This window comes from Dufourea novaeangliae, unplaced genomic scaffold (assembly GCF_001272555.1).
Source record: "Dufourea novaeangliae isolate 0120121106 unplaced genomic scaffold, ASM127255v1 scaffold187, whole genome shotgun sequence".
In the NCBI taxonomy this organism is placed as follows: domain Eukaryota; kingdom Metazoa; phylum Arthropoda; class Insecta; order Hymenoptera; family Halictidae; genus Dufourea; species Dufourea novaeangliae.
The window spans coordinates 1,372,814-1,400,473 of NW_015374075.1; the positions used below are offsets into that span (position 1 = coordinate 1,372,814).

The window sequence follows — 27,660 nt, forward strand, 5'->3', positions numbered from 1 at the left end:
GGGGGGGGGGGAGAGAACCGAGAGGAAAGGAGGGGAAAGTAGGGCGGCAAGATTAAAAGGAGGAAAGTGAAAGATTTTAACGGGTTCTCTCTTTCTTTCTCTCTCTTTCTCACTCTATCTCTCTAAATTCTTCGCTGTCTCTGCTCGTTCGATTAGACACGTAACCCTATGTAGGTATACATAATATATATAACACATTGTATATGTATATATATATACATATTTACAGAGGAATAAATTCCCGGGTTCAGCGAACGATTATCGCGACTAATTAAGATACACTGGCTGAGTTTTCAATGGCGATGATCAAACAGAGAGGATAATTCTCGAACGGGAATCGCGACGGAATCGACGTTGCTCGAGAGCTCGAATGAGAACTTTCGAAGGGACAATGTGTTTCGTTGAGAAGGAACACGAGGAAGGAATGGGTCGAGGTAAGCTAAATATCGAAAAAACGCGGGAAAACTCCGAGATTTTAGCGTGTCCGGGGCACGAAGAGGGAACGCGCGTGATTTTTTTTATTTTTATTTTTCGTCGAACTAGGAACGAGACACGAGCGGACGTGTGGCGTTCGAGAGGTAGAGAACGATACTAAGCGATTGTTCGATCGTATGATTGAAAGACACGAGGTTCGAGGACGCAAAAAGGGTGTGTGTACACCCACGAGCAAACTCGGCTTCCGCTAGGCAGAGATGGGCAAACAAATTATCTAGATAAAAAGTTTCGAATAACGAATAAAAGATAAACAAAATGTATTTCGTCATTTTGAATGGTTTATACGTGAAAATTCCAATTTTTATGATAAAATAATACTTTCTTACGAATGAATCGACATTTGTCGAACAATTATTTAATCTCACTGACTGTTTAAAGCTCGGAACGACACTCTTAGATACTGCTGCTTTTCACCGTGTATTAATCGAATAAAATTCTGCCCAACTCTACCGCTAGGGAAAAAAGTGGCGTAGAGAAAAGGCTTTCTACCATTTGAATTCGGAAGTTTCTGAGATTTATGCCAAATAACTTTTAACATTTATTTCAATACTCGAGATAAATTTACCAAGTGTTAGGAGGTTCTTATCCTACGTCACTTTTTCTCCTAGGAGTTTGCTCGTGTGTGTACGTGTGATTTGTCTCGCGACGAGATCGTGCCCCGCGCGTTTCTTCGTTCCATCTCCGTCGACGGTCGATCCTCCGTTCTCCGATCGATTTCTCGATGGACCGTCGACGAGTAATATTCATTCGGCACGCGTATAAAAATACATAGAAAATACTTTTCGGGGTAATTTGTTGTTCGTTGAATCGGACGAGGAAAGCACGGGAATTTTATTCGTTCACGGATTTTAACTTCATTCGGGAACAAAGCTGGCCGGTTTTCGAGTTCCGCGAGAAACCCTAGCCAAGTATACGGCGCGATCCTCGAGATCGTTTCAAGAAGCGCATACAGATTTTTTCGTTTCGTTTCTTTTTCACGCCGCTCGTTTGCATGCGATCGAAGGCACGCCTTTTCTCTCTCTATCTCTCGCATACTCTGTTTCCCTTCGATGAATTCCACCCTGATTCCCGGAAGCTGCGGGCGGTATCGATTCAACGTCGTTCAACTCTCGAGATCGCGACGGTTGCGGTAATCTCGCGACACCGGAATATTTCGTAGTAGGCACGTATCTACTACGCGCGGGAATTCTCGCATCTGCATCCTCGATCGCAAACAAGGGCATAAAACGCGACCGCCCGTAAATAACGATCCCCAACGGGTTGCTGCCCGTATCGAACGGACTCTCATTCACTCTATCACACTGTGAAACACGCTCGAGGACCGATATACCAAAGCATCGTCGAGGAAACGACTTAACAGGCGTGTATACACATACATACACGAGCGACGAAACCTAGGAATTTTCGTCTCGAGTCTCTAAATGCAACTGCCGCCGCGATCGTAGGATCACCGCGGGGCGAAAGACGAGGGGAAGAACAACAACCGTAGCACCTAGAACGAAAGTAAAGGAAAACGCGCGAACTCCTACTTTGGATGCATTCGATATACGTCGATGTATATTCGATATAAGGTGGATGTCCCAATTACTGCCACCTAAATATCGAGCTCGAAATATAATATTATTTAAACATCGCTTTCATTTTAACAAAAGTAGTTTGATACATTAAATACGAAGAATTGATTAATAATTAATTCAAGTCTTCGAGCAATTCCAGTGTCCCTGATAACTGTTACCTCGAAAGTTGAAGTAATTCTTCTACAATTTTAACAATTTATTTGTACAATAGATATATGTAGGTTGAATAGTAAAACTACATTAACTTTTCTATCACTTCCTACTCACGTAGTCGCGTTTTCGAGCCCTCAAATTGTACTTTTGTGTTTCAACGTTAATTTTTAAATACCAGGTACGTACAAGTACACATATTTCTTTGTTTTTATATAAATCATAGTACCAATTTAGTAATCAAATTTTTTGTACGCAATTCTGTATACAGTGACTCGTAAATTTGTCCACGAAAGGCAGACACATTTATTTCACTAGATTATGTACCAAACTAGGTACCTTGTTTGAAAATTCAAAAAATCATAAGAATACATAAATATAGATTGCAGGAAAATTTGTACACTACAAGTAAAATAAATAAAATGGCAGTATTAGGGACACTGGTAGTAATTGGGACATTCAAACCCACACAAATATAACCGCAATTTCGTGTTCGCTGATCGGATCGATCGCGTCATTCCACCGCGCGTCCCGTTCGAATTTCGATAAAAAATAAAAAGTATCAACGATATTTATATATATATATATATATATATATTTACAAGGATATATTCCACGAAGATCCTCCGAGGGACGATCTCTTACGTACTACTGGTACCGAGAGTAGGTACTTCTCGGTATATCACGCGTCGTTTTTTTTTTTTTTTTTTAACACCGTCGGTAATGCCCCACGCAAAGTGGACTCTCGATGGTAGATTTGTTGGATAGATGTTCCGATCCTCGCGTCAGCCGCGCTACTCGTCGATCGCGATGGCGAGCCGACGACGATCGACGACGGATCAGTCGGTGACGGGCAGTATACATATATATATAATATATCGTATGTTCCGCCAAAAGGTCTCCGTCGTTTCCTCGTCCGCCGGCGAGGGTTGAGAAGCTGCGCCGTGAATTAGCACGATTTTGGCAAGGTCGAAGAGGAATGCGCGGTTGATGATGGTGTGGATCGACACCTAAATCAACGTTCCTCCCCCTCTGATCAAGAGAACAGAGGGTTGCGATGGTTCTTTCCCAAGAACAATTCGCCATTTATTTTACTGATTACAGGGTGGCGATGCATGACTCTGGGGATGATTCCTAGCTGACGCATGGGTAGCCTCGCGTTTCAACCTTTGCTTCAGATGGACCTTCGCGTGACGTTTCTTCTCGTCGCTCCTGGCGAACTTCCGACCGCATTGATCGCAACAAAATGGTTTCTCGCCGGTGTGGGTTCTCACGTGGGTGGTCAGATGATCGCTCCTGGAGAACGAACGCATGCAGATTCGACACTGAAACGGTTTCTGGCCGGTGTGGATGCGTATGTGCCGGGTGAGCTCGTCGCTACGTGAGAACCTGCGGTCACAGCCGTCGACGGGACAGGCGTACGGTCGCTCGTGTACCGGAGTTTTGCTCGGTCGGTTCGGATACTTCCGAGGTTTGACGGGGACCAGCCTGAGCGGTAGAGCGCTCTGTTGGTAAACCTGCGAGAGAATCTCGTGACCTTTGGACGTGCTGGGGTTGTACTCGGCGAGCTGCACCCCCGTCGTACCGGCGGACGGTGGAGGTTGTTGTTGTTGTTGTTGTTGTTGGCTCGGTTGAGGTTGTTGTTGTTGTTGTTGCTGCTGTTGAACAGCTGGGCCATACGTTCCGCTTGGTTCTTGCTTCAACGTGGTCTCCTGGTGATGGTGATGAGGGTGATGGTGGGACAGAAGATTCGGATCGTAGGCGTCCTCGTGCGCGGTCAGCCAACCGGCAGGAGTGGTGGTTGGGGTGTCGTGGTAACCTGGCGGCGGGGGTGGTTTCGATTCGACCTGGAGCAGTTCGACGGTCTCGCCTGTGTACGGGCCGGTGTGCAGGGTTGGGTGAAGGAACGGTTGACCCGTCAAGGTCAACGTCGGCGAGGGTAACGGACCCCAAAGCTCTTGGCTGGTGGGCTGTTGTTGCTGCTGCTGTTGGGCCTGTTGCTGCTGGGTTTGCAGAGTGTTCAGGGTGGTAGATTGCGTGCAGGTGGTGGTGAATACACCCCGGTAGGTCAAGGTAGGCACGTTACAGATGTTGACGGTGGTCGAGGGCGCAGAAGACACCGAGGACGCGGAATGAGGGGACGAGTATAGGATCACGCCCCCTTGGAGCACGTTGCAACGATCCGCGTCTTCTTGGGGCTGATGATGACGCGGTGGACTAACCGACGGAGGCGCGCCAGGCGTTCCTGTGTCCTGTGACTCTTGGTGATGATGGTGACGTTGTTGCTGCTGGTGATCCCTGCCGGTCGATCCCACCGTCTCATCGTCCTCCGCGGTCGCATCCTCCAGGGACAGATCCTCGCCCGCCAGGCTGCCTGTAAATCATTCATCGAAAAACCACCATCAGTCACCGCGCCCGCAAAAGCACACACGATTGTTCGAATTATTATGAACACGCATTCGGGGAACGAGAAAAGCGAAATCGACAGGAAGGAGACCGTGCGATACGGGGGTGACTTTATCTGGTTGTGCGACGCGAGCAAGCAATAACTGGGCTCGCTCTCTATCTGTCGTCTGCATCCTGTCGTCTCGTTGTACTTCCTTCCTCTATGTTCGCGCGGCAATCGTGTTCTGTCGAGTTCCCTACCGAAAAACAAGTCGTCGGACTCCCAGATGCTAGAAAAACTCGCGATCATCCGGTTGTTTTCGAAACTTCGAATTAAACCAACTATAATAGACTACGCGTGTCTCACGTTCTATCGTCGTTGATGACGTCGCGCGGGCGACAACCTTTCCATCCCCCAATCAACTCAAGACTCGTAACGAACTGTTGTCCGGCTGAAGGACAAATCGAGTGGGGTTGAGAACAATAACCACGATGCGTCCTCGACGATTAAAGAATATGGCCGGTAGATATCGCGAGGCAGACTCCCGCCGTGGCAAATACGACGACTGCCGGCGTGACACGGAGGGTGGTTGTGGTACTCCCGGATGAACGAGGGTGGGGGCAAGCTGGGAGTATGAATGAACCGGCTAGGGGATGGGTGGGAGGATGGTTGAAGGTGTTGGAGGGGTGATGCAGGGAGGAAGTGGAGTAAGAGGAGGGTTTCTGAATGTCGGGGTCGCCGAGTATTGATCCGCGACAGACGGGCAGCAGGTTCGATATTAGCCGTTTTTTCGCGAGCCAACCGAATATACGTCACCGGCAGCACCTCGTGCACACCTCTGCTCGCGTCGATTGCTCTACCATCCCTCTCTCCTCAGCAGCGTCGCTAGTTCCGTTGAAATCGACAGCGGGAAAGCCGGCTTTTCGGAGGGGTGCAACGCGCAGCCACGAGGGTAACAGCAACGGGCAAGAGTTCGCCGGATATATTTGCGGAAAGCGAAAGTCAAACGCGCGTTGGCGAAATGCGGCGAGAGAGCAAGTGCAAGGTCGATCGGGGAGCACGAAACGGCCGATGATATACATTCTGTGGCGCGCGCGCAAGACTAAAAGACGTTTATATAAATACCTGGGACGATCGGATTACCTGAGCATTTGGACGATTCTTATTGTAAACTGTATATATACATGTACAGAGTGATTCTTTAGATATTATCATTTCGATGTAGGTGACTGTTATTATTCGAAGGGAAAAATGGTTCACGTCGTGAAGTCATTTTTCCCTACGAGCAATAGCAGTCAGGTAAATCGAAGTGGTAATACCTGGTGAACCATCTTGTATACATATTGACGTGTTGTACGAGGGGATGTAGATCGTAGTAGACGACACGAGCGTAAGGGGACTTGTCGAAAAATGGGGATCGTCGAATCGAAGAACGATTGTTATAGGGCTGCAGATTGTGTGTGTAGGTACCTGAAATAGGAGGTGGCTCGACGAGCGCGGAGGGGCCGAAGAAGGACGGTAAATCGCTGCTGGTGGTAACCGGCGTGTTTAGGTCACCTGGCTTATCCTTCTCGTTCGGTTCCTGAAGATCGTCCCTGCAGTCCCTCGAGCAGTCCTTCTCCTCGTTGACGACCGACTGCAATCGTCGTTTGCCCTCGGTTGTATCGCTGGACGGTGACGATGCGTCGATGTGTCGATGGTGTTGATGATCGTCGAGCCTCTGATGATGGGCTTGCTGATGATGATGATGCTGCTGATGATGATGATGATTATGATGGTGTCGGACATGGTGGTCAGCTGTTTCGGTGTTGTTTTGGTGTTGTTGCGCGTGCAATGGTACACAGGTGGCCAACGATAGCGTGGGTATCGTTTTGTTGTTGCAGCCGGTCGACGATGACGACGACGACGAGGCGCAAGTCGTTGGCGCCGGTGTCGACGTTCCGCCGCCGGCGACCCCGCCGCCGCCGCACACGATCGACGAGTTCGAGGATGTCGCTGTATTGTACGGTAGACACGCGTCGAAGCTCAATTGCACCGTTTGGAGATTGAAGGTGGGATGATGATGGTGATGGTGATGATGATGCCCGAGGGGCGGCGACGACAGCAGAAACGGGCTGGTGGCCGCGTGGGGCTGCGAGCCCACCACTTCCATACCGTCCATCGTCATCCTCTGTAGCTGATCGCCTCCCTGTCCAGTGGTGGCGGTGGGAACCTCCTCTGTGCCGCACTGCGTGTCCTCGCCTGCGGTCGTATCGTTCAACGCTATTATTATGGTTAAAATGCTGTCCTTCCTCGGTCGCCCCGACACAGTTAAGCCTCGTTCGCCTTGCTCTGCCACCAGTAATATGCAACAAGCTTGGTAACCGGGGGGGGAGGGGGGGGGGGGTAGCCTTTTCTTTTCTCCCACTGGTCGATTTCGTCGCGGTTTCCTCTTTATTAGCACCCCTTTATTTCACCGTGCAACGATACCGCGTAAATAGTGGATAGTACGCGATATATTCGGAGAGCACACAAGAGATCGCGGACAAGTAAAGTTTGTCGAGAATCGGTACCCCGTGTTTTCTGTCCTTCCCTTTCTTCCCTCTAGCAGCTACCACAGTCACTGGGTTAGTAGTCAAGCGGTTCGTAGCACGCGCTCTCCCCCGTTTTTATCCGTCGCCGCGCGCGGCGGCACGCGCCGAGTCTCTCTTTCAGCCGAGAGGTAGACACGAGGGAGCGGAACGCCGGGCGGCAAAAACCGTGTCTCGATCGCTCTCGCCTCCGTCCTTCCTTTTCTTTCCCTCTCTGTCTCTCCCCTCGATATCCCCCTCTCTGTTACGCGAAAGAACGTGCGCGCGCGTGAGAGACAGAGCACTCTTGGATAATACACCACCGGCGAGTACAACCACCACCAGGCAACACAAAAACCACTACCACCACCACCACCACCACCACCACCAACAGCAAACTGTCCGTGACAGAGAAAAATCCAATCTCACCGGATCACGATCGATCGATCCCACGTCACGGAACCGTCTGTCCGACCGGTCAACAGTGTTCGTTTATCTTTAATCGTGTCGCCAAGGGATTAACTGGCAACGCGTTTTTACGATAACGAAAACAATCACCGCGAAAAGGGGTTGGAACCGTGAATATCTCTTCTTCGGTACCGATTGTTCACCCTCCTGTATCAATGTATCACACACAGAAGTCCGTCCAGTGTGATTTCGAGGTTTACGAAAACTCCACAGAGATATCTCGCGCCTCTTTCACACTCGCGAGTCCTGTAGCGCGTATCTGTGTGTTGGTGTCGCGTAGGTGAAGGCGCGCGCGCGACCGCGCGCCTATTTGTCGTTCCGTTGTCCTCCGTCCTTTTCTATCTCTTCTCCTTTTCCTTCCCTCCCCCTCTCTTCTTCACAATCTCTCTCTCTCTCTCTCTCTCTCTCTCTCTCTCTTTCTCTCTTTCTGTTCCGCGTTATCTCCTCCACGTCAGGTTAACCGTGGCGTTGTCGTCGTCGTGGTAGTCGGAGAGGTATGCACACCTCTTCGGTGTACGTGTATACGTGTACGTGTGTGCGTGGTGTGGTCCGAGAGAGGAAACACGGATCGTCAGAGGACGCGCGATGCGTGGGGGTCGCGCACGAACTGAGCCGAGCGACGGCGCGCCCCGTAGTTTTATGAATGGACCGCGGAGACTGTCCCATATTTGGAAGCGGCGAGCCGACCGCCAGCCAATCCCCGCTCTGCGGGTCCCCTATCAACCGCGCGCCTGTGTGTAAGGGACGCGAGCATATAGCCGCGGCGACGCGTCTATATAGGACGTACACACGCGCCGCACTCGGACCGTTCCCCCACCACGCCCGCCACCACCGCCCCGATCGCCCTCCTCGCGGAGCCCCTGCTCCGTTGGCATCACTCTGCGCTCCCCTCCCCCCCACCAGTCCACCGATCGCGCGCTCCTATCTTCCCCTACCGTCCCTCCTCGACCCCCACCACACCGGTCGTCAGCTCCATCCCTCCCCCTCCGCCTCAACGAAAACGCTGCTGCTCGGTTCTCCAGTGACGTAGACCTCGCGTGTGACGTAGAAACGAAACGCGCGCGAGCTAGCGAGCGCGAACGTTCTCTCCCCCTTCTCTGTGCGTGGCGAGTTTGAAAGCACCCAGAGTGGCCAGTAGCCAAAAAATGTTCACTATTATCCGATGATATTCTCTGCTAGATTGTGAGATTCTAGTAACGCTTTTGCCGTTCCGTTTCTTCGTTGCATTAGGTGTTGTTTTGTTTGGCGAACTTTACACTATGTTTTGTACTTCATTGTAAAGTGTGTTTTGTTTTACGGAAAGAATGTACAGGAGGTATGATACTTTCGTCACTGTTTGTATCAGAAGCTTTTGGAGAATAAGAGGATTAATCGATACTGTCTTACGGTGACTCACACATTCGTTCAGAGACCTCTGAAATAACAATTGGGTGTCAAAAAACATTCACGCAATTTCTATTTTTATATTCTCCATGTTACAACTTTCAACATCCCATTCTAATAAATTTTTCTTAATTTTGAAATAAAGATTCTCACGTTGGTAAATAATTTGGTCAGAAATGACAGCCTTTCATGACGAAACTTGTGAGTCACTGTATGTATCGCAAAATTTGTTGCTTCTGGCGTTGTATGTGTTATACAGGGAGCAAAAGTTCTCCTAGAGGTCGTTCTCCGTCGAGTACCGTGATCTCTACCGTGTGATCCACTGAATGCGAGAGGGCATCCCCCTCCGCGACCTCCCTCGGTTCTTCCTGCCACGCGTATAAAGCTCGGAGGGCTGCTGACGCGAACGACGGCGCCGGCGTAACGGACGCCACTTGTCCCTCGCAATGACAGGCGTCGGTTAACGTTCGAGAACTTGCGGCTACCGGCCTCTCTGTGTGCGTCCCTTCTCTCTCGCGACGACGCTTATCGATCGAAAGCGCGCTCGGCTAGGGGATGATGAGGACTTCGTCGTTAGTCCCTCTCGTTACGATTTCAGGATAATATCATTTCAAGCAACGTTACGGAACGATTATATATTAGCGTCTATTTATATTTCCATGCGTGGACCAACCGATACACGACGATCGATCGGATCTACGAGCGGAAAGATACAGTTTAAGGGTTGCCTGACGTATGACGGTTCAATACTACTTACACTTTCACCTCTCCCGTAACGGGGCTTGTTTGACAGAAGAAATAAGCTTGTTTCATCATTGTTATCATATTTCACGTTCCTAGTATTAGGTATCAGACCTGTCCTGATAAATTCCATCTAGATTTAATAACCATAAATTCTACCCATTGTTTAAAACTCGAAATGAAATATACTATTTTCCTAATTTTTACGTTCTATATGTGCAATGATCATGGGATTCATTTTGCATCCGGAAAATTATTAATAATAAAGTGACGTCGATCTTCAAAAAAACACACAAGGCAAGGGGTTAATTCCAAACCGGAGGACAAGGACGACGCAGCCCAGGCGCAACAGGTGAGATTATTCTCGATAGACTCGCGCCTCGATCCCTCGCGAAATCTCCGTTCGATCGGCCCCGACGAAATAATCCGGGTGAACGGTCTGGTCTCTCGGTTCTGTCCGCGGGTTTACTCGGCAAAGGAGCAATTTCCTGTATGTATATACAGTGCCCGGTTGTCACCACCTGTAAGAGCGCGCGCGTGCCATTCTGTGGGCATATATGCGTGCGTGCGTGCGTGCGCCCGGTTACGAGAGGCACACGCGCGCACGCCTCTCTGCGCACGCGCGAACGATCTTTTTCTCTCGCGGGCGTCGTGCAACCACCTGATGCCCTATTTGGGGCCACGCACGGCCACGCGACCATTCTCCGTCTCTTTTTCTTTTCCTCACTCCCCTCTCTCGCTGTTGCTCCCATTCGTTCCTGTTGGTGACTCGCCTCTCCTTCCCTGTTCTCTGTTTTTCCAACTTCCTTTTTCACTATTTTCCAGTCTTGTTTGATTAATTCCTCGTTATTTCTTCCTGTTTCCTCGTCCTTTTTTCTGATTACTTCGTCCTTTCCCCCTGTTTCCTCCTACTTTTTACCCTATTTCCTAGTCCTTTTTCCTTATTTCTTCATCCTTTTACCCGACAGGTTTTCCGTTCCTATCCTTCTCTACTATCAAGAGAACCGATCGCTTCCAAGATTGTACAGACATCGAAGATTTTTTGGTTATTGTGTATCATTACATTTCTGTTTTTATCACAGTATTGTTGTTCGTTCGTCTGCTAGCTCGAAAAGGCGCGAGTATCGAAGGGAAACGGATTCGTGGCTGCACCACCGGTACAAAACCACCAGTGACTAAAAAAGGCCGGAACGGATTTACCGCTGTCAATTCACGGGGGGGCACTAAAGGACACAGACATACCGTAGGAGGCGTACGATCGGTGTAAAACAAGCGGTATATATACATATATACGCACGCGTGTCTCTCGATTTGGCTATCACTACGTCCAAGAGTTTCAACTTGATTCCCTGTTCCTTTTCCCTCGTCCCTCTCGTTCCCCTTCTCTCCAACTATCTTTTTCTCTCTTTTCCGTGGCTGCCCTCCCGAGTTGTAATTTCTCCTCTTTAATCCCGGAGGCCTTTCACGAGCACGTCCGCGACGGAGACGACGCGTAAACGGAAGCGATTTGATAAGACGGAAGAGAGTTTATCGGGCGACGTGCGTTCACTCGCCGATGGACGCGCCTGTTGGACCTCGTCTGACCAGTAACAAAGATAAATGGCAGGCAGGCTAGTTGAAAAAGTTCCCTATACTTTTTTCTTAATCAATGATTTATTATCAGGGGCTAGGATCTACCGTATGAATGGATCCACGATTTTCTACCCTTCCGGATTGGGTCACAAAGTTTCGATATTAAATTTCTGTGTGACAGAGAGACGGTGAATCGATGTCAAATCGATTTCCGGAAGAGAAGGAAAATTAGAGAAACGAAAAAGTTTCCTTTTTTCCTGTTCGGCGATTTATTATCACGGGCTTGGATCCAGCGTATGAAGGAACCCACAATTTTTTATTCTTCCGGATTGGGTCACAAAGTTTCAATATTGTATCGATTTCCGTGTAATAGATAGACGGTTAAACGATGTCGAATCGATTTCCGCGAGAGAAGGAAAGATAGAGAAACGATGTCAATCGCGGGGACAGGTTGCGCGATATTATAATGAGTAAGTGCCGTATATAACTTTATCAAAAACCGTTCGAGCATAGACGGTTACATACGTTAGGTGGCACGAGCCGATCGCCCCGTTGCCTCGTTCCCCTCTGAATATTCGAGCACCATCTCTCGAACAGCGCCAAGTCGCTCGTCCAATCTGGCGGAAATTCGAGCCAAGAGAACGAGTATCTACATACCAAACAATGTAACACGAGGCGGATTCGGGATAATTATGCGCCGGCCAGGTGCAGTTTGTGCTCGAGAAGCGGGGAAGAGGAACCGATGAAGACATCGAGAAGACAGTCAACCTCTAAATTGTACAGAAATACACGGAGTGACGAAAGAATGTAGATTGAGAAAAATAAAAGACAATCCTACAATATCTATTAGGCGTATAAAATAATCTTTGGCCCTCTTTTGATTTCGTGTTTATTTACAAACACCCAAACCAGACAGTCTAGTCGTGAAAATATTCCCCACCATTTTTCTACAGATTTACGCCACTTCCCAGGCAGTTGGAGAATCCTGAACGATTCTGTAATTAACTGTTGGGGCCACGAGTTAATGTGTACGGCTGACAAACCTTATTAACATATAATAAATTATATTTACAAAAATCTTACTATTATATAATAAACCTAATAAACTTTATCTAAAAATTCAGGAAGGGTAGGGGGATTGATCAGGGATAAAGGGAGGCTCTCTAAGCTCAATTAGAATATATACTACATTCAGATCACTTGGATAAAAATTCCAGAATATTTCCATCGTATGGAAAGATGATCTGGTATCGAGTTTCAGTATCAACCAAAAGCATATATCACTTACGAGAGTATTCCCGAGGAAGCGTCGTCGGCCGTGCAAACAGCGCGCCGAATTGTTGCAGTCGGTTCTCAAACGGTCGAGTTCCAAGGGGGGTGTGTGGGTGTCTTGCGCGTGCATCGATCTCGAGCACGACGTAATCTTCGCGAGGAAACAGCGGAGAGGCTGCTCGAGTAAACGGCACGCGGCGCGTGTGCGTGCGTGCGTACGGCTCGCGACTCACGCAAGCGTTGTATCACGCTCGAGGAGTCGGCGTAGCGTCTCCCGGCCCCTTCGCGGCGTTCTGGCACGAAAACAAAACGTTCTAAAATTACCGACCGCTCTCGGGAAGGCGGTGGGCGCGGACTATTCGCGGCCCGACACGACGCGATTTTGCGCGGGCGAGCAACGCTATTTCGGGCCGCCACGCAACCACCTGAGCCGCGCCACCCAACACCCCCGAATACCCGGGATGACTAGCGGGACGCGCGCCTCGAATTTTCGCGCTGGCACATACACATACATACAGAGACTACGTGTTTCGATGAGTCAGTCGATCGAATGGGGGAAAACGTTTCGAGAAACGGTGTAATTGTTCCTTGTTCGACGATCCAGTCAGAGATTCTGAATCCGTTTGGCCCACCTCTGAAGGTTCGGAGCTATTTGTTGCGTATCATTGTAGCGTATCACTGTAGCGTATCACTGTTGCGCAACATCGTGTCGTATCACCATACGATACTGGTTTATATGGAACAATGTAACTCTTGCCTATTCATATTGATACGCAAGGGTGATATTGGCCCACCTCTGAAGGTTAATATCCGTTTGTTGCGTATCATTGTAGCGTATCACTGTTGCGCAACATCGTGTCGTATCACCATACGATACTGGTTTATACGGAACAATGATTGATACGCAAGGGTGATATTGGCCCACCTCTGAAGGTTCATATCCGTTTGTTGCGTATCATTGTAGCGTATCACTGTTGCGCAACATCGTGTCGTATCACCATACGATACTGGTTTATACGGAACAATGATTGATACGCAAGGGTGATGTGATATGAGGTACGCAACAATTGTTCAGACACGGAACTTCTATGTTGTACATGGAAAATGTGTAATTGTTAAGGAAGTAGGATAAAGGCAGTTATGGCGTCAGTGACGACATCAGTTAGTTTAAGTTTAACAGTGCAAGAGACTGATTTAAAATCAGTTCCGTGTCCGAACGAATATTCTAAACCAATCTGTAACGCGTATACTGTTCCACCTTTCGATCTCCCGAAAGAAGGATAAATCGTTCGAGGGATTACTCTACGCGCGATTTCGTCTATCAGTGTTGAAAACATCGCGAAAGACGGTTTGGGGCGTGCATTGAACGCGGACCCGCTTGCAGCTTGTCAACCGCTCGTGACAGCCAACCCAGGTGTATTTCGAGCAATGAATAAGTGGCCGTTTCGCAACCACTGACACACGCGCACTCGACCACGTTGGGCTGGATTTGTGAATCGAATCATGATTTTGGCAGTCCACTGCGACGATGTCATCTTGATGTTCGAATACAACGATCGTTGAGCTAACTTTCTATTCGAGGAGGGAAGAGAACTTTGTACCCCATTCGCGTGGAAAAACTGTGCAGCTTCGTAGTTTCATCGACGATGAAATTGTTTCCCAAGATGATCAATCATTCTCATGTCGTCAAAGAAGTGCACACACATAGGACACTTGGATCGTGGAAAAGTCGGAGTTCTTCAAGGGCAACGCCTCGGGAAAATCGATTATCCTCGATGAAGTCGTTCCCCGTTTAGAGGCCTCCGGTTCGCCAGGAGGGGTCACGACCGCGTCTCGACGAAGGATGTGAATTGGAGAAAGGACGCTTGGATCTTGGCGTTAACGAGCTTCCATCCACTTCCTTTCGTCTCTCTTTCTGTACCTCCTAGTCGATTCGAGATTCTCGTATTGATTACTCAATGCTTCACCGGGCGTAATCGCGAGAGGACGGAGAACAAGAAGTGGTAGCTTGTGTTTCTGTAACCCACATCCGAACGCAATTAGGAACGAGCGTGTTTTCGTTGCAGTAGCCGTCCTGGTGCGTGATCCACGTGTACAAGATACGATAGCCGTATCGTGTACAGCACACTCGTGGTGTCCAGGGTCACATTTATCGCGATGGGACCATCAAGGATAATGTTTGCCTAATTCTAGAATCAAACAACGAAGCTTCTAGATCTTCTACTGTTTTAGAAAATAAGGTAATACAGAGATTGATGAAATTGTTGGTGGTTCCATAGGGTACTGAAGAACACCGTGTATAGATCGATTTATCCTCTCGATTATCGTATTTATCGCGATGGGACCATCAAGGATAATGTTTGCCTAATTCTAGAATCAAACAACGAAGCTTCTAGATCTTCTACTGTTTTAGAAAATAAGGTAATACAGAGGTTGATGAAATTGTTGGTGGTTCCATAGGGAACTGAAGAACACCGTGTACAGATCGATTTATCCGATCGAGCACAGCTAATGGCACCGTTGACGAGTGCCCATTTAGGTCCGTTCCTGTACTCCAACTGTCGGTACCGCTCGCGCCTCCGAGGTGAGTCACGATCCACCGCGAGTCTTTCGCACGTTTTTGCGCGGCAACGACGACGTCTCTCCTCGATTAACGATCATTTCCGGTCGTCTACGTACACACCATCGAGAATTCCGCGGTATACGTCTGTCCCGCGGTTGCCGCTGAACAGTCGCGGGTACTCGTCCACTTATCGCGACGTTATTGCGTATTGATTGTTCGTTTCCTTTCAGTACGATTTCTATTTTAAGAAGGACATACTCGAAGACTGTACATACCTCACCGAGCATCGTGATCGTGAAGATTAATTGTACCAGGGGAAGATGAAGAATGAAATATGGATCCTTTCGATCTAAAAGGACCATCGAGGGGATCAATCGGTTTTCACGATGATGATCGTGATGACGTAACGCCGGTTGCAAGGTCGAATCACGGCAACAGAAGAAGAAGAAGAGGAGGATGAAGTGGAGGGGACGGAACCTCTTTAGACGATCAAACAAAACGCAGGCGATTCAAGGGCCCTCGTAAAATCGTTGCCCGCGGCCGACTGCCTCCGTTATCCATCAGACGGTGGTCCGTTCCTACGCGCGTCTCTCGTTCGAGGATCGAGATTTTTCGTCTTAATCGGGCCAGGGCCCCATTAACGGAACAATCACGTGGGCAGGAACCGAAGCGGAACGCGTCACCATCGGTAAAGGATCGACCGGTTCTTCTTCATTTCTTTTTTTTTTTTTTCTTTTTTGTTTTTCTTTCTCTTTGGTTCTCGCGGGGATGGATCGTTCGCGACGACGACGCGAGCCCCGCTCGTTCGCGCGCCGCGTCTATTTACAGGAAATGGGTCAACGCGGCGAACTCGCGGGCCGACGAACGCGTCGAGGATCTCCTCTGGGCTTCGTCGAGTCTACGGTGTCGCGCGAACAATCGGGCTGCTCGAACGCGCGACAAATGTTTGTGTTTCGTCAGTGGTTCTCTGATCTAGAGTGGATTTTCCTACTAGAAAACCCATGGAGCAATGTTATAACTAGACTGCAGATTTTTGTGCAAAATAACGTTTCCTAAAGTAATTTATAAAGGCGGGCGAAAATGCAGAAATTTATTTTTTCTCTTAAGTATCTTATTGGGGTCAGACTAAAATGGAAAACTCATCGAATCCGATGAAAGTTTCGTCCTTTATTGTATTTCAGAGACCTATCGGCTATAAATGCATAAAATTCGCAGTCTAGTTATAACTATAAACCGTGGATGTTATACTTTATAATAGTCTGCTAACTTATATAAAATGTTCTCAAAAAGCATGTATTAAAGTGTCAATAAAAAATGTGTATGTATACAGAAATCCATTGCAATTAATTATTATTAATTATTGCTCCTGTATATGTGCAAAATAAGATAATTCAGTACATGCTGTCTGAGGGCATTTTATAAAAATCAACAGTATAGTATACATACAGTATAAGAGTCTGTGGTTATAACACGTGATTGCCGCAGTGAAAAAAGGCCGTACGTAGTCAGACACCCGTTATCTCATTTTTTTTCAGTCATAAATCGTCGGAAATATATGCGTTTAGTTAACAGACATTGTTGGTATTGTTCTAAATTATACTGCAATATTAATTTTACGTAGAATATTTTATAACGATATTTAAATAATTCAGCTCTCTTTGCAATGTACGTGTCACCTATATTTGGGCGACGAGGCAGTCAAAGTGTCAACGAAGATTACCGCTGTCGGCACGAAAATCACCTGTCATTTCCTTCATAGAAGCCATTTTTTTACTGTTCCATTTGCTATTGCTACTACCGTCCTCCTGCGATCTGCTTCTCCATTGCCTTTTCATCTTACAACCACGTTGCATCCACTTACGTCTCTAAAGACTAATCATTAATCAGACTTATCCCTCTGTTTCTGGTTCTCTGTACACACACCGTTCTTTTTCCAGTTGTACCATACATTGCTATTGGTCAAAGTGATTTGGAGCCCCCCCAAAAAAAAAGTAGAAGTACGATCCTTTCACGTGAACACTGTCAATACCGACTGACCGATGTTTTCCAGTTTCACAGTGAATTTTCGGATGTACAAACCATTGAAAGAGAAACTGAAAGTAATTAGAAAACGTGACGACGGAGCTGCAGTTCGTGTCGCGGGCCAACGAGCAAAATCCACGCAATCAGCGTGATCGTCGAAACGTCGTGGAAGGATCGTGCGTTACCGCCGGTGACTTCAACGGATCCGTTTAATATCGTATTTACGGGCGATATCAGCGTTCACAGAGGGAACACACGGGACGAGCACGCGTGTTCTTAAAACGGCGACACTCGGACGTTTCCGTGGAGCCTTGTAAATTCACCGTCGTGGAGGCGTTTGAGGTTGAATTTACTATCGTCGAGAGGGCCGTAATTTACATGGTACTTCCTCGTTTCTCGACCTTTTAATGCGTAATCTCGTTACAATGAGCGGCTGCAAAACAAACCGAGACGCTCGTTAACGCAGTTTCTCTCCTTTTCCTTGGATTCTTTCGAAAATCCATGGTTCTTGAACTCCCCCCACGATGATTTTCCCGCCAATTGTATTACGATCGATCGGCGAAAATCGTTCTCGAGATAATCACCTTACCCTCTAAAGTGTCTCTGGATCTTTCCGTGGAATTCGTTCGACTTTCAGGAAAATTGAACGCATTTGAGGAATCAATAAAGTTGGTTCTTTTTATTCGAAAAGTCTATTTTCGATCGAGGATCGACTCATCCCATTTGTGTGTACAACCACGTCGAATGTTTCGCGATCGAGAGCACGTGTCAAGGGGGTAATCTACGCGGATTCGCTATTTCTTTCTCCAGTCTCTCGCTATTAATAAAGCAATTGCGACAAAGTGAGGAAAGTCGAAGCTGGCACGTATTAATAAATCCCGCGACAACGTCAACGTCGATTATAAAGGAAAGGAAGGTGGTGGGAAGAGAGGCGGCGAGGAAGCGAACTCACTAAAAATACAATCGCTTCGTGATACGGGGGATGGAAATACTTTTTATGTAAAATACGATTTTAAAAATAAGCCGTTTAAAATAGCCGTGTTGCGTGGAACGCGTGTCTGGGGGGAAGTTTGGCTGGAGGGAAACAAAAGGTTGGATACCCACGAAATACACCTGGTGTCGGAAGTTTTTCGTGGAACAGCAGGAAAAGTCGAATCTATCGTTTCATGTATTAGATGTACAAATTAATTCCTGGCTTCTTTTTCACAGTGTTCTTGTTTGTTTACAAAATAATCGAAATACCGTCCAGTCTTGAAAATATTCCCCATCACTTTCTACACATTTAACGCCATTTATCGAGCAGTTTGCGAGTTAATAATTAATTGTAATTCGTATACCTAATACATGCACCGTCGTACTAACCTTCACTACTAATTGAACGCAATTTCTTTCTCTATTATTTACTCTATGCGTATAGGACTCCACCTACCGACACTTGGACGATTTATGAGTAGAAAAGTATAACTTGTGACGGACTACCCACAGTTAAACCACCTTACAGCTCCAATTGTGAATACAGAAAACGTTCCAAAAAACCGCTAAACATACCAAAAGCAAACCGTTTGTAATTGCAGTAGATCCGAACACTTCATCACTGATCCCACATGACTAAATACGTGAAGTGAAATATATTCCACAATTCCGGGTGAAGAAATTACCTCAGATCAAGCGAATACCTCAGGTACGTTCTACAAAAAGATGGTAGCAATGGTTCTCGAGACCCAATGCAGGCATACACGGAACGTTACCTGCCGATCAATCCGTTTGGATCCTTCTTACTATCGGTCAAGCTTCCTGGCACGGACTTCCACGGTTCACCCCATCTGTCAGCCAATAGGGGATCACGTCAGCGCGTGGTTCACCGAAACGCGCAACGAAAATCGTCGTCGGCGCGTTTAAATAGCCGCTGGGGCTCGCGTTCTCGACGGCGCAGCATCAATCGACGAGGCGTGTACCGTCGGTGGAATTCGACTGACGATCTCGCCGCACACACAATCGTCCCGAGAGACTATTTCTGACCCGTTGCCCATCGATCTCTCTCTTCCCCTCTGTTCCCATCGCTCTCTGGTTCTCTGCGCTTCCCCAGAGCATGGATCGAATCCTCGTCTTTCTCTGGCGAATGGCAATGAAATAAAACGGGGAAAACGTGTCGTTCGTGAGTTCACCTCGACATTGCTGCCTCTTTTCGCCAGGAATAGATTCGGACCACGAGAAAAATCGAATCTGAAGACGCTACCAGAAGTATTTTTCACGGAAATCTTGTGTTTCCAGAGCGATTCGATCGATCAAGGATTATTGTCCCGAAGAAGATAAAACGACAGAGACTAAAAGCTTCTTTGTGGGATGTTCTAACGATCCACTGGGCACGTGGTGATCTCTGGGGTATGCACTCTCTAGATCCGCCTGCTAACGAGTCCCTTTGTCCCCTCCAGCCGTGCTCGATCCAACGCGCGAAACGGGAAACACCGAGAGCCGTTCTAGAACCTCTAATAGAATCCACCTTTTGCTGTCAGGGAGTGATGGTACGAGCCTGTATCGAGGCACGTGGTTCGCGAACGATTCGTCGACATATCGTGACGATAAAATATGTACGTCAGGCTTGGAACTATTTTCGAGCGATTCCTATTGATTCCTGCTCCCGTGAGAAAGTTACAGGCATTATGCCTCTGCGGCTTTGTTGAACGGAAATTATTTTTAATTCCTCGGAAGTTCGCCAAAGCCCGACTTCACTGGAACTATCAAGATAAGATCGATAAACGTTCGTCTTTCGATTCTAGAAAAGTTACACGGTACAGTGGACTCTCACTATATTGCCATGGTCGGGACTCTAGGGGAGTAAAATGGCAATGAATTCAGAGCCCTCTTCATGATATGTTCTATCGTCATAGACTCAGCGTCTGAGCAAAAACTCGGTCGTGCTGGTATGCGAAATAACGTGTAAAAAAAAAGTGCCTGGAAATATGTTCAGTGGCAATATTGTGGGTTCGGGAACTCCATACCTAACAGAGGAGCAAATAACATCTTTGGAAAATAGAAGGGTTCCGTGGAGCAGTTGGTAGAGTCTCTGCTTTCGGCGCCGGGGGACGTGAGTTCGAATCCCGCTTGGGCCCTCTCATTTTTCTAACGCTCCTACAATATGGTTAGAGTCCACGGTACTTAAAAGCAACCTTTAAATATTATTTATTACTCATTCCGTTTGGTTAACGTGGAAATCCTGACGATCTTCTTCTATGAATTGCATTTCTCTGCTGCCGAAAAGGACGTTTCAAATATTCCTAGTACCCAGCTCGTGGCTTCGAAGGGAATTATTTCACCTGAATCTTCGGAAAGTTCCCAGCAAGAATTCTATTCTCATGGAAAAGGGAGAGGAGGGCGCCGAGCAGAAAATAAGCGCGATATAGGTCCGACGTTATCGTCTATGAATGGTTTATAGAGGAGAAACCGATTCTACGTCAGCGTCGACCGATAAGGGTGCAATGTGCGCGCGATTGCACACACACAGGACACACATACATTGTCTCGTTGACGTCCCAAGTGCAACGGGCGAGACGTGCCCACGCCGTGGAAAGGGAGAAAGGGACGGGAATCGATAGGCGGTGGTCGCAGAAATAGACACCCATGGCCCCGACAGTGTCCGGATGCTCAGCGATCGATCAACTTCTCGCCTGTAATCCGGGATTTTGACTAATCCTCGATACGGAGGATGAATTATTTTCGGAAGGATCGAATGCTCGAAGATCATACGCGTTTCGTCAATCATGATCACAACTGAGGATAAATGTTAAACGGATTGACCTAATGGAGCGTGTAACTTCTAAATACAGTCTCCTTTTAATACTTTCACAGGTTATTCTAGGATGAACGAATGCCTTTAGATCACTTCAGAGACGCGAGGAACGACGTTAACCCTTTAATAGTAAGTTTCAGGTCGTATTCGTGCCAAGTTATTGTTCCTCTTGTACTTTCCCGACTCTATTTCTTGTTATTTTTCTACTATTCTCGTTTTCAAATACTTTTTTCCTATTTTGTCAACTTCTTATACTTGTATTATTATATGCTGTATAACTTAATTATTGTTTCTTATGGTATAAATAAATGCACGTACAAGTTCGTGATAGAGTGACTCACAAGTTGTCACCAGACTGTCACCTATATCTGACCAAATTATTCACCAATTAAGAAAAAATTGATCACAGAAGGATGATAAAGAAACAAAATTGAATAAAAGTTTCGACGACTAATTGTTATTTCAGAGGTCTGTGAACGAACGTGTAAGTCACTGTAATAATTTCTGTTTACCTGTCTGAAGATCGCAAAAAAGAGCTCGGGTCGTGTCCGACCCCACCATACCAAGTACGTCCTTAAAATCCACATTAGCATTCGAGGGTTAATCATGTTTCTCGTTAACGATATCCCCGATATTGATGGAATGAAATTGACTAACCACCCCCATTTTGTGAATCGAATTTTCGTGGGGATGACGTCGACGAAAGACGTCAAACCGGGAAACAAGAGACAGCTTCGGAGTGGCCGTGAGGGAGCAACGCAAGAGAATTATTTCGTCCCCTATCCGGATCGACGAGATGCATTTGCGCGAGCATCACCCCCAGGTCTCGTTCCCCAGCGATCGTCTCTGTTTTACATAAAAATGTGTTTCGTATGGAAGCACGGGGACCGAGTGCTCGATCCCTGTGAATTCTTCCGCCTGCAAGTCGACGGCGACCACCCCTGGCACGGATATGATCGAGCAGCCACGATCGACGATTTCAGACGAGCTTCTGCGTTTCGTTCGGTGCGAAAGGTTCACGGATTCGAGGGCGTTCAACGATGTCGTTGACCCCAGAACACATTCGAGAGATTTTCGAGTAAACGTTCATTCTCATCGATTTGCACCGATAAGTATTAGGACACTTATCGAATATTCTGTAAATGTTACTAGGTATTAGATTCAACGTCTAAAATAAATACTCGTGTATTCGTTCATATAAGTACTTTCCCAGAAATTTTTCTGCAATCTCTATTTATGCATACGTATATCCTCGTGAGTTTTACTTTTATCATGGTTTCGTGATCAATTTTTCTGAAGTTTGAAATAAGATTCCTAGGTTGGTACGTGATCTGGTGAAATAAATGTGACAGTCTTTCATGGACGAATTTGTGAGTCGCTGTATTGTTTAGGGCATATTAAAATTCAATATTACGAAGTTATAAACGTGGCCTAAAGTGTACAATTTTTACGAGATATTTTTTTCTCTTACAGACCAGACGTCCTAATATTTATGAATAATGTACATGATCCAATAATCACCTGTCTATCCCACACACTCATTTACCTGACGCAAAGATCGGATTCTACCACAACGTTTACACTCCCTTCAATTGGATCATGATAATGATCATTTAATCACGAATAATTTCATCGAATCAACAAAGAGAATTCGAGTTCCCTGGAGGGACCAGAGACCTCGAATCGACGCAGCCTGGATTCTCCTGGTTCCACGATGCGGGCGTGTCAGAGGAGAGTTCTAATTAACGCGTTGTTATTCCTGCCGGCGTTCCGTGCGACGGACGGTGTAAAAACGAGCCAACAACTCCTGCCACGGGAGCAGTCTTCGCGGAAATCGGTTTTACCCTCGATGAAACCTGGAAATGCGAGTTGCTCGAATGCCCACGGGTCATTATCATGCACGCTTTCGACGATCCATCGTCAAAGCTTACTCTCGTCGCAGCACCAACGATATACGAAACGAACCTTTTCTCTTTTTTCCAATTGTCCAGTGAATCGATTAAGAGAATATAAGTCTAAATTCAAGTTTCAACCGCCAGGACGACCCGAGGAGCCTTCTGTCCGAGGTACATCGAATCGCGTTTACGATCGCAGTCACCTTCCGGGCTTTGTCTCGGGCCATTCGGCCAAGGAAGAAAAAAGAAACGGCCCACGGTACCGTTACAGTAATTGAAAGATTTTTCTCCGGTGGTCCTCCACGCCAGGTGACCCAGCATCAACGAAATAAAAACTTTCGTCCCTACCACGATCACATAACTCGAACACCAAAATCAGACTCGAAGGATTGCGCAAGAAATGCGTCGAGTCTTTCTCGGATTCTGGACGTGAAAGCTGCAACGTTGCGTGTCGATCACACCGTTGAAAAACGGAATTTCCGACGGTTGCGTCACCGTCACGGAATCCGATATTATTATTCGCCCGGGATATTTCTAGTCGCGCGCAAAAAGTTCGAAATTCGCGGCTCACCAACGGTGGCGACCGACGCGATCGTTATTCCTGAGGACTGAATCATTCCGGCAACGACCAGACCGATGATTCCGTGACGACACGACGTCGGGCATCATCGATGACGAGGGCCAATGATTTTTGGCACGCGTGCCACAGCCCCTACACGGAGCCAAGTGTGACGAACGCGTGTGTTTACGATGCGGATGTTGCGGTTTCGATTAGAGATGGCGTGAATTGTTAGGTACTTTTGAATCACGAATGATTCGATCATGTTCGTTCCCCAATTACGATGATTCGTGATTTTTCGTGTCAGTTTCTTTGATCGGTGGAGAATAGTTCTTTTCATCTAAATATATTTTATATTTATTTATTTTATGGAATCATTCCCATTAGAATACGAAAGAAAAAAATGTAAACACGTTTATATAAGTTGGACGAATAATAAAATTGTTGGAATATATGACTGGATAATATAAGAGAGAAAGAGAAAATGGAAATTACGTACAAGACTCTTTAAACTTGGTTTTTGAAAGATAATAACGATATAATAATGACAGCAAAACCAAAATGCGAGCAACAGATCAAGTAAAAGACTAATGAGGAACGATGAAGAATAATAAATAAATTAATGATTGTAAGTAACAAGCGTATGGTTAATATTAAATTCAAAATCACGATCAGTGTGATGAATGACTGTCGGTGATTTTGCATGGCATCTCTAGTTTCAATCGTTTCCTCGAGGAATTTTGATGTTTATGATAATAGAGACAGACTAATCGAGGAGTATCCGAGGAATTAGAGCAGAATGTGCAGGAAAGCTACATCTGTCGAAGATTCTACAGAACATTGAATTCGAAAGCTCTTGGCCCAGCGCCTCGCAACGTGATTCAGTGCCGTAAATATAAACACCGTGTTTGAAATAAATCAAAGCTCTGTCGACCACCGATTCCCTCGACAATTTAATACTAGACCCACTGAACCCCTCAAAATGACTTTTATGTTACAATTATTGAGATCCTATAGATCATCGAAATTTATATTAACCTCTAATTTCTTATACACTTTATATTATAGTATAATAAACTATATTGTATTAATATATTACAGAATTTACCTTGGCATACATTCATTTCTAGGGTTAAATGCTAGAAAACGTAATAAACACGTCTTCACTGCATTCCTCTAGCATGTGTGTGATGGTCGAATCGGTTTAGTTCCGATAAACAGAGTCTTTTCACGATATCTAGCATACGATTAATCGTAGTCGTCATCGATGACGCCAGTGCACGAGATAACCTGGCCGATCGAACGCTGCATCCTCGAGGAGAGCCCAGAAATAACGTCACCGCGGGTAACAATCCCGAAATATCGTTTCTGTCTTTCCTCCCGGCCCATTGAAAATCATCGAGAGGCCCAACGTTCGTTGCGTAACAACAAGACGCGTTTATTTGCACGCGGAACGCTTCGAAAATTTTCCTGAAATCACGATTGTCTTGCTTTCTAATGATTAGTCGACTGTACTCGAATCATTGTCGTGGGAATAGTCGCTGTGAATCGAAATGCACAGGCGGTTCATGACTCACGCGGTATTTTTTTTTTTTTTTCAGCAAGCTAGAAGACCCGTAGGTGTGTCGAGCATGGAAATCGCTAGGCGTTACGTAACCAGCATCGGCAGCGCGACGTGATCCAGGGTCCCGGGAAATTTGGCAAAGACCCGGCCCGATCTTTCGAGCCAAAATAAAGCTCGAATTGTGTTAACGCACGGAAAATCACAAGCAGGCAGAAACTTTCTTAATTTTTCTACGAAGACAAAAAGCTTCTTCCACGAGATATTCGAGCTCTCTGTTCATCCAAAATTGCGCGAGCTTCTTTCAAACTCGTACTGGGACAATCTTTCTACGAGTGTGGAGGATCGTAGGGGGTTCAATCTCTATGGAAATTGGGAGACGAGAGTGCTTTCCACGTGGAAACACACTTTTTCCAAGAGACGGATTCATCCGTCGTAATTGAAAGACCCTTTCTTCGATGGTATTAACGTCGAACACTGTACACGCTTTCTGAGAGGATCCAAAGAGGTCGAAAACTTGTGCCCTTTGAGGTGGGAACTGTTCAAAGGAATCGAACGACGAACCACGAAGACCTGGAACTAATCACTTAGTAGCAACGTTTGTAGTTTGTTCTTGATCTTACAATGCTTTCAGTACACATCACTCGATTAGAGATACTAACAGTACACGCAAAAGTGGAATGCAGAGTGCTTAGACAATGGTCGTTTTACCAGCGATTTGCTCCATGATTCGCCAGACGAGGGAAACGACTCGTGGGAGGTGATGTAGTGTTCTTTGTTTAGAAACAGAGAACTATCATCTCCATTGACGAATGTCTGTCCAAATCTCGAGGAAACAGTGGAAGAATAAAACTTCGATTATACACTTTGCCAGAAGAAAAATTTGGAGCGTCGTTCGTTGATTTTTAAGAAGCTTCTTCGCCCTTTTTTTAACAAGACAGAACAATTTTGATCACAGGAAGATAGAGCAAGAGGGAGAGACTATAGAGTCGCGTGGAGAATTTACAGTTTTCAGACGATGGAAAGAGGAAAGACGGAGGGCGTATAAACACTTAACATCGCGGGGAACGCCAATGAGCCGAACGCCCCGAGAGAAGAAGGTGACTCGTTCCCTTTTACCCGCCCACCGTAGGTTCGTGCATGATGTACGATTTCCTGCCTTGCCGCTCGTACAATAATAACGAAATGTCAGGAGTGTACATACGATTTACTCCGCGTTACCATACAAAGCCACGACACTTTAAACAATGATCTATGAAAGCTCCCCCTCCACGCCAGTGTTCCGTCTCGTACCTGGTGAAAAATACCTCGGCGGCTTATCGGCTACCTGCGAACTGCTCGCTGGGAAACACAGTAATGGAATTCCAACGATTCTATGGAAGCATTCTCGAATTACGATTCGACGATGGTTTTTTTTGGGAATTTTTATGTGACCTTATAATGATCGAGAATATATAGGGATTATGGTAGTACGTCCTTCCTAAATAAGAACTACAATAGAATAGTAAAAAATAGGAAAGAAATGGCTTACCATGATTGACAAGTAAAAGGTAAGTAGTAGTTTCTAAATATTTTTAGAAGACTTATATATTATATATAAAAATCCCTAAACACTACTATACCTCTATAAATCACTAGCTCTACCCCACCTTGAATATGCCTCAACAATTTAGTCACCTTATACAACTAAACACTGCGTTCTTCTCGAAAGAATCCAACATAAATTCTTACGTTTTCTCTCTTTCAAAACGGACACACCCATGAAATGCAATGACCACAACTACAATAGAATAATGACCAAATTCAAAATCAACTCCCTCGAAGATAGACGTATTGCTGGTGACATTACATTTTTATACAAAATTATTAACAACTTAGTAGATTCTCCTGTCCTAAACCAAATAAATTTTCACGTACCCCCTCATGCAGCCAGGCATTCCAATCTATTCTACCCCACTTCCTACACATCCAGGCACAATCACACAGATACAGTAACCAAAATATGCAATATAGAATTCTTCTCAGCAACAATAAAGTCAAAACTTCCATCTACCGGATATTGCGAGAGTAACATGTATATATATATTTAAACTACTAGAAATAGTATTATAAGATGCTTTCTTCCTGTTAAACTTTTGTATAAAATGGGTCTTCCCGTTAATGGCAATAAATTAAATATTTGCAAACACAAATACCCTCACGTCAGCGAAGTATTAAGAGAGTTCGAAGACCTAGGTGGTTCGACGAGATCAATCCCGAATAAAGAATTCCCAGCCTTCTCTCCTCAGTATCGAATTCTTCACGCAGGGGGCGAATAATTCCATTTACTACGTAGGAAAGATAGGTTAGGCGTGGTCCCGACACAACAACGATCCACCGTTCTCTTCTAATGGTTTCCATCTCGGAGGGGGGGGGGGGGGGGGGGGGGAGTCCGTCTTCCAATCTTTCTTTTCGTACGGATCCAGGCCAACGGCGTCGAGCCGTGCCAGGGTTACAGGGGGGCCCGCCGAGAATACACATAATTTACACCTGAACGTCACAAACCATGCCGCAGTGGATACTGTCGGAATCCTCAATGGTTCCTAGTGATCCAGAAGTAGTACCAGTAGGATCATTAAGAAACAGTAGGTGTTTTCTATCTCATAATTCTTGCAATTTTACCGTTACCGTTGGACACCTC

The 27,660-nt window shown here is 46.3% G+C and overlaps 1 protein-coding gene across 1 annotated transcript in view; it reads right to left on the reverse strand.

The window, feature by feature from the left end:
- Positions 1-3,154: 3,154 nt before the first annotated feature.
- The window catches only part of LOC107190552 (alpha-protein kinase 1-like), a 28,865-nt gene continuing 4,359 nt past the window's right edge, over positions 3,155-27,660 (reverse strand). The window contains exons 2-3 of the mRNA XM_015579368.1: positions 6,079-6,849; positions 3,155-4,596 (exon numbers count right to left, since the gene is read on the reverse strand). Coding sequence (XP_015434854.1) covers positions 3,314-4,596; positions 6,079-6,849 — 2,054 coding nt within the window. The 3' untranslated portion in view covers positions 3,155-3,313. The remainder of the gene's footprint in view (positions 4,597-6,078; positions 6,850-27,660) is intronic.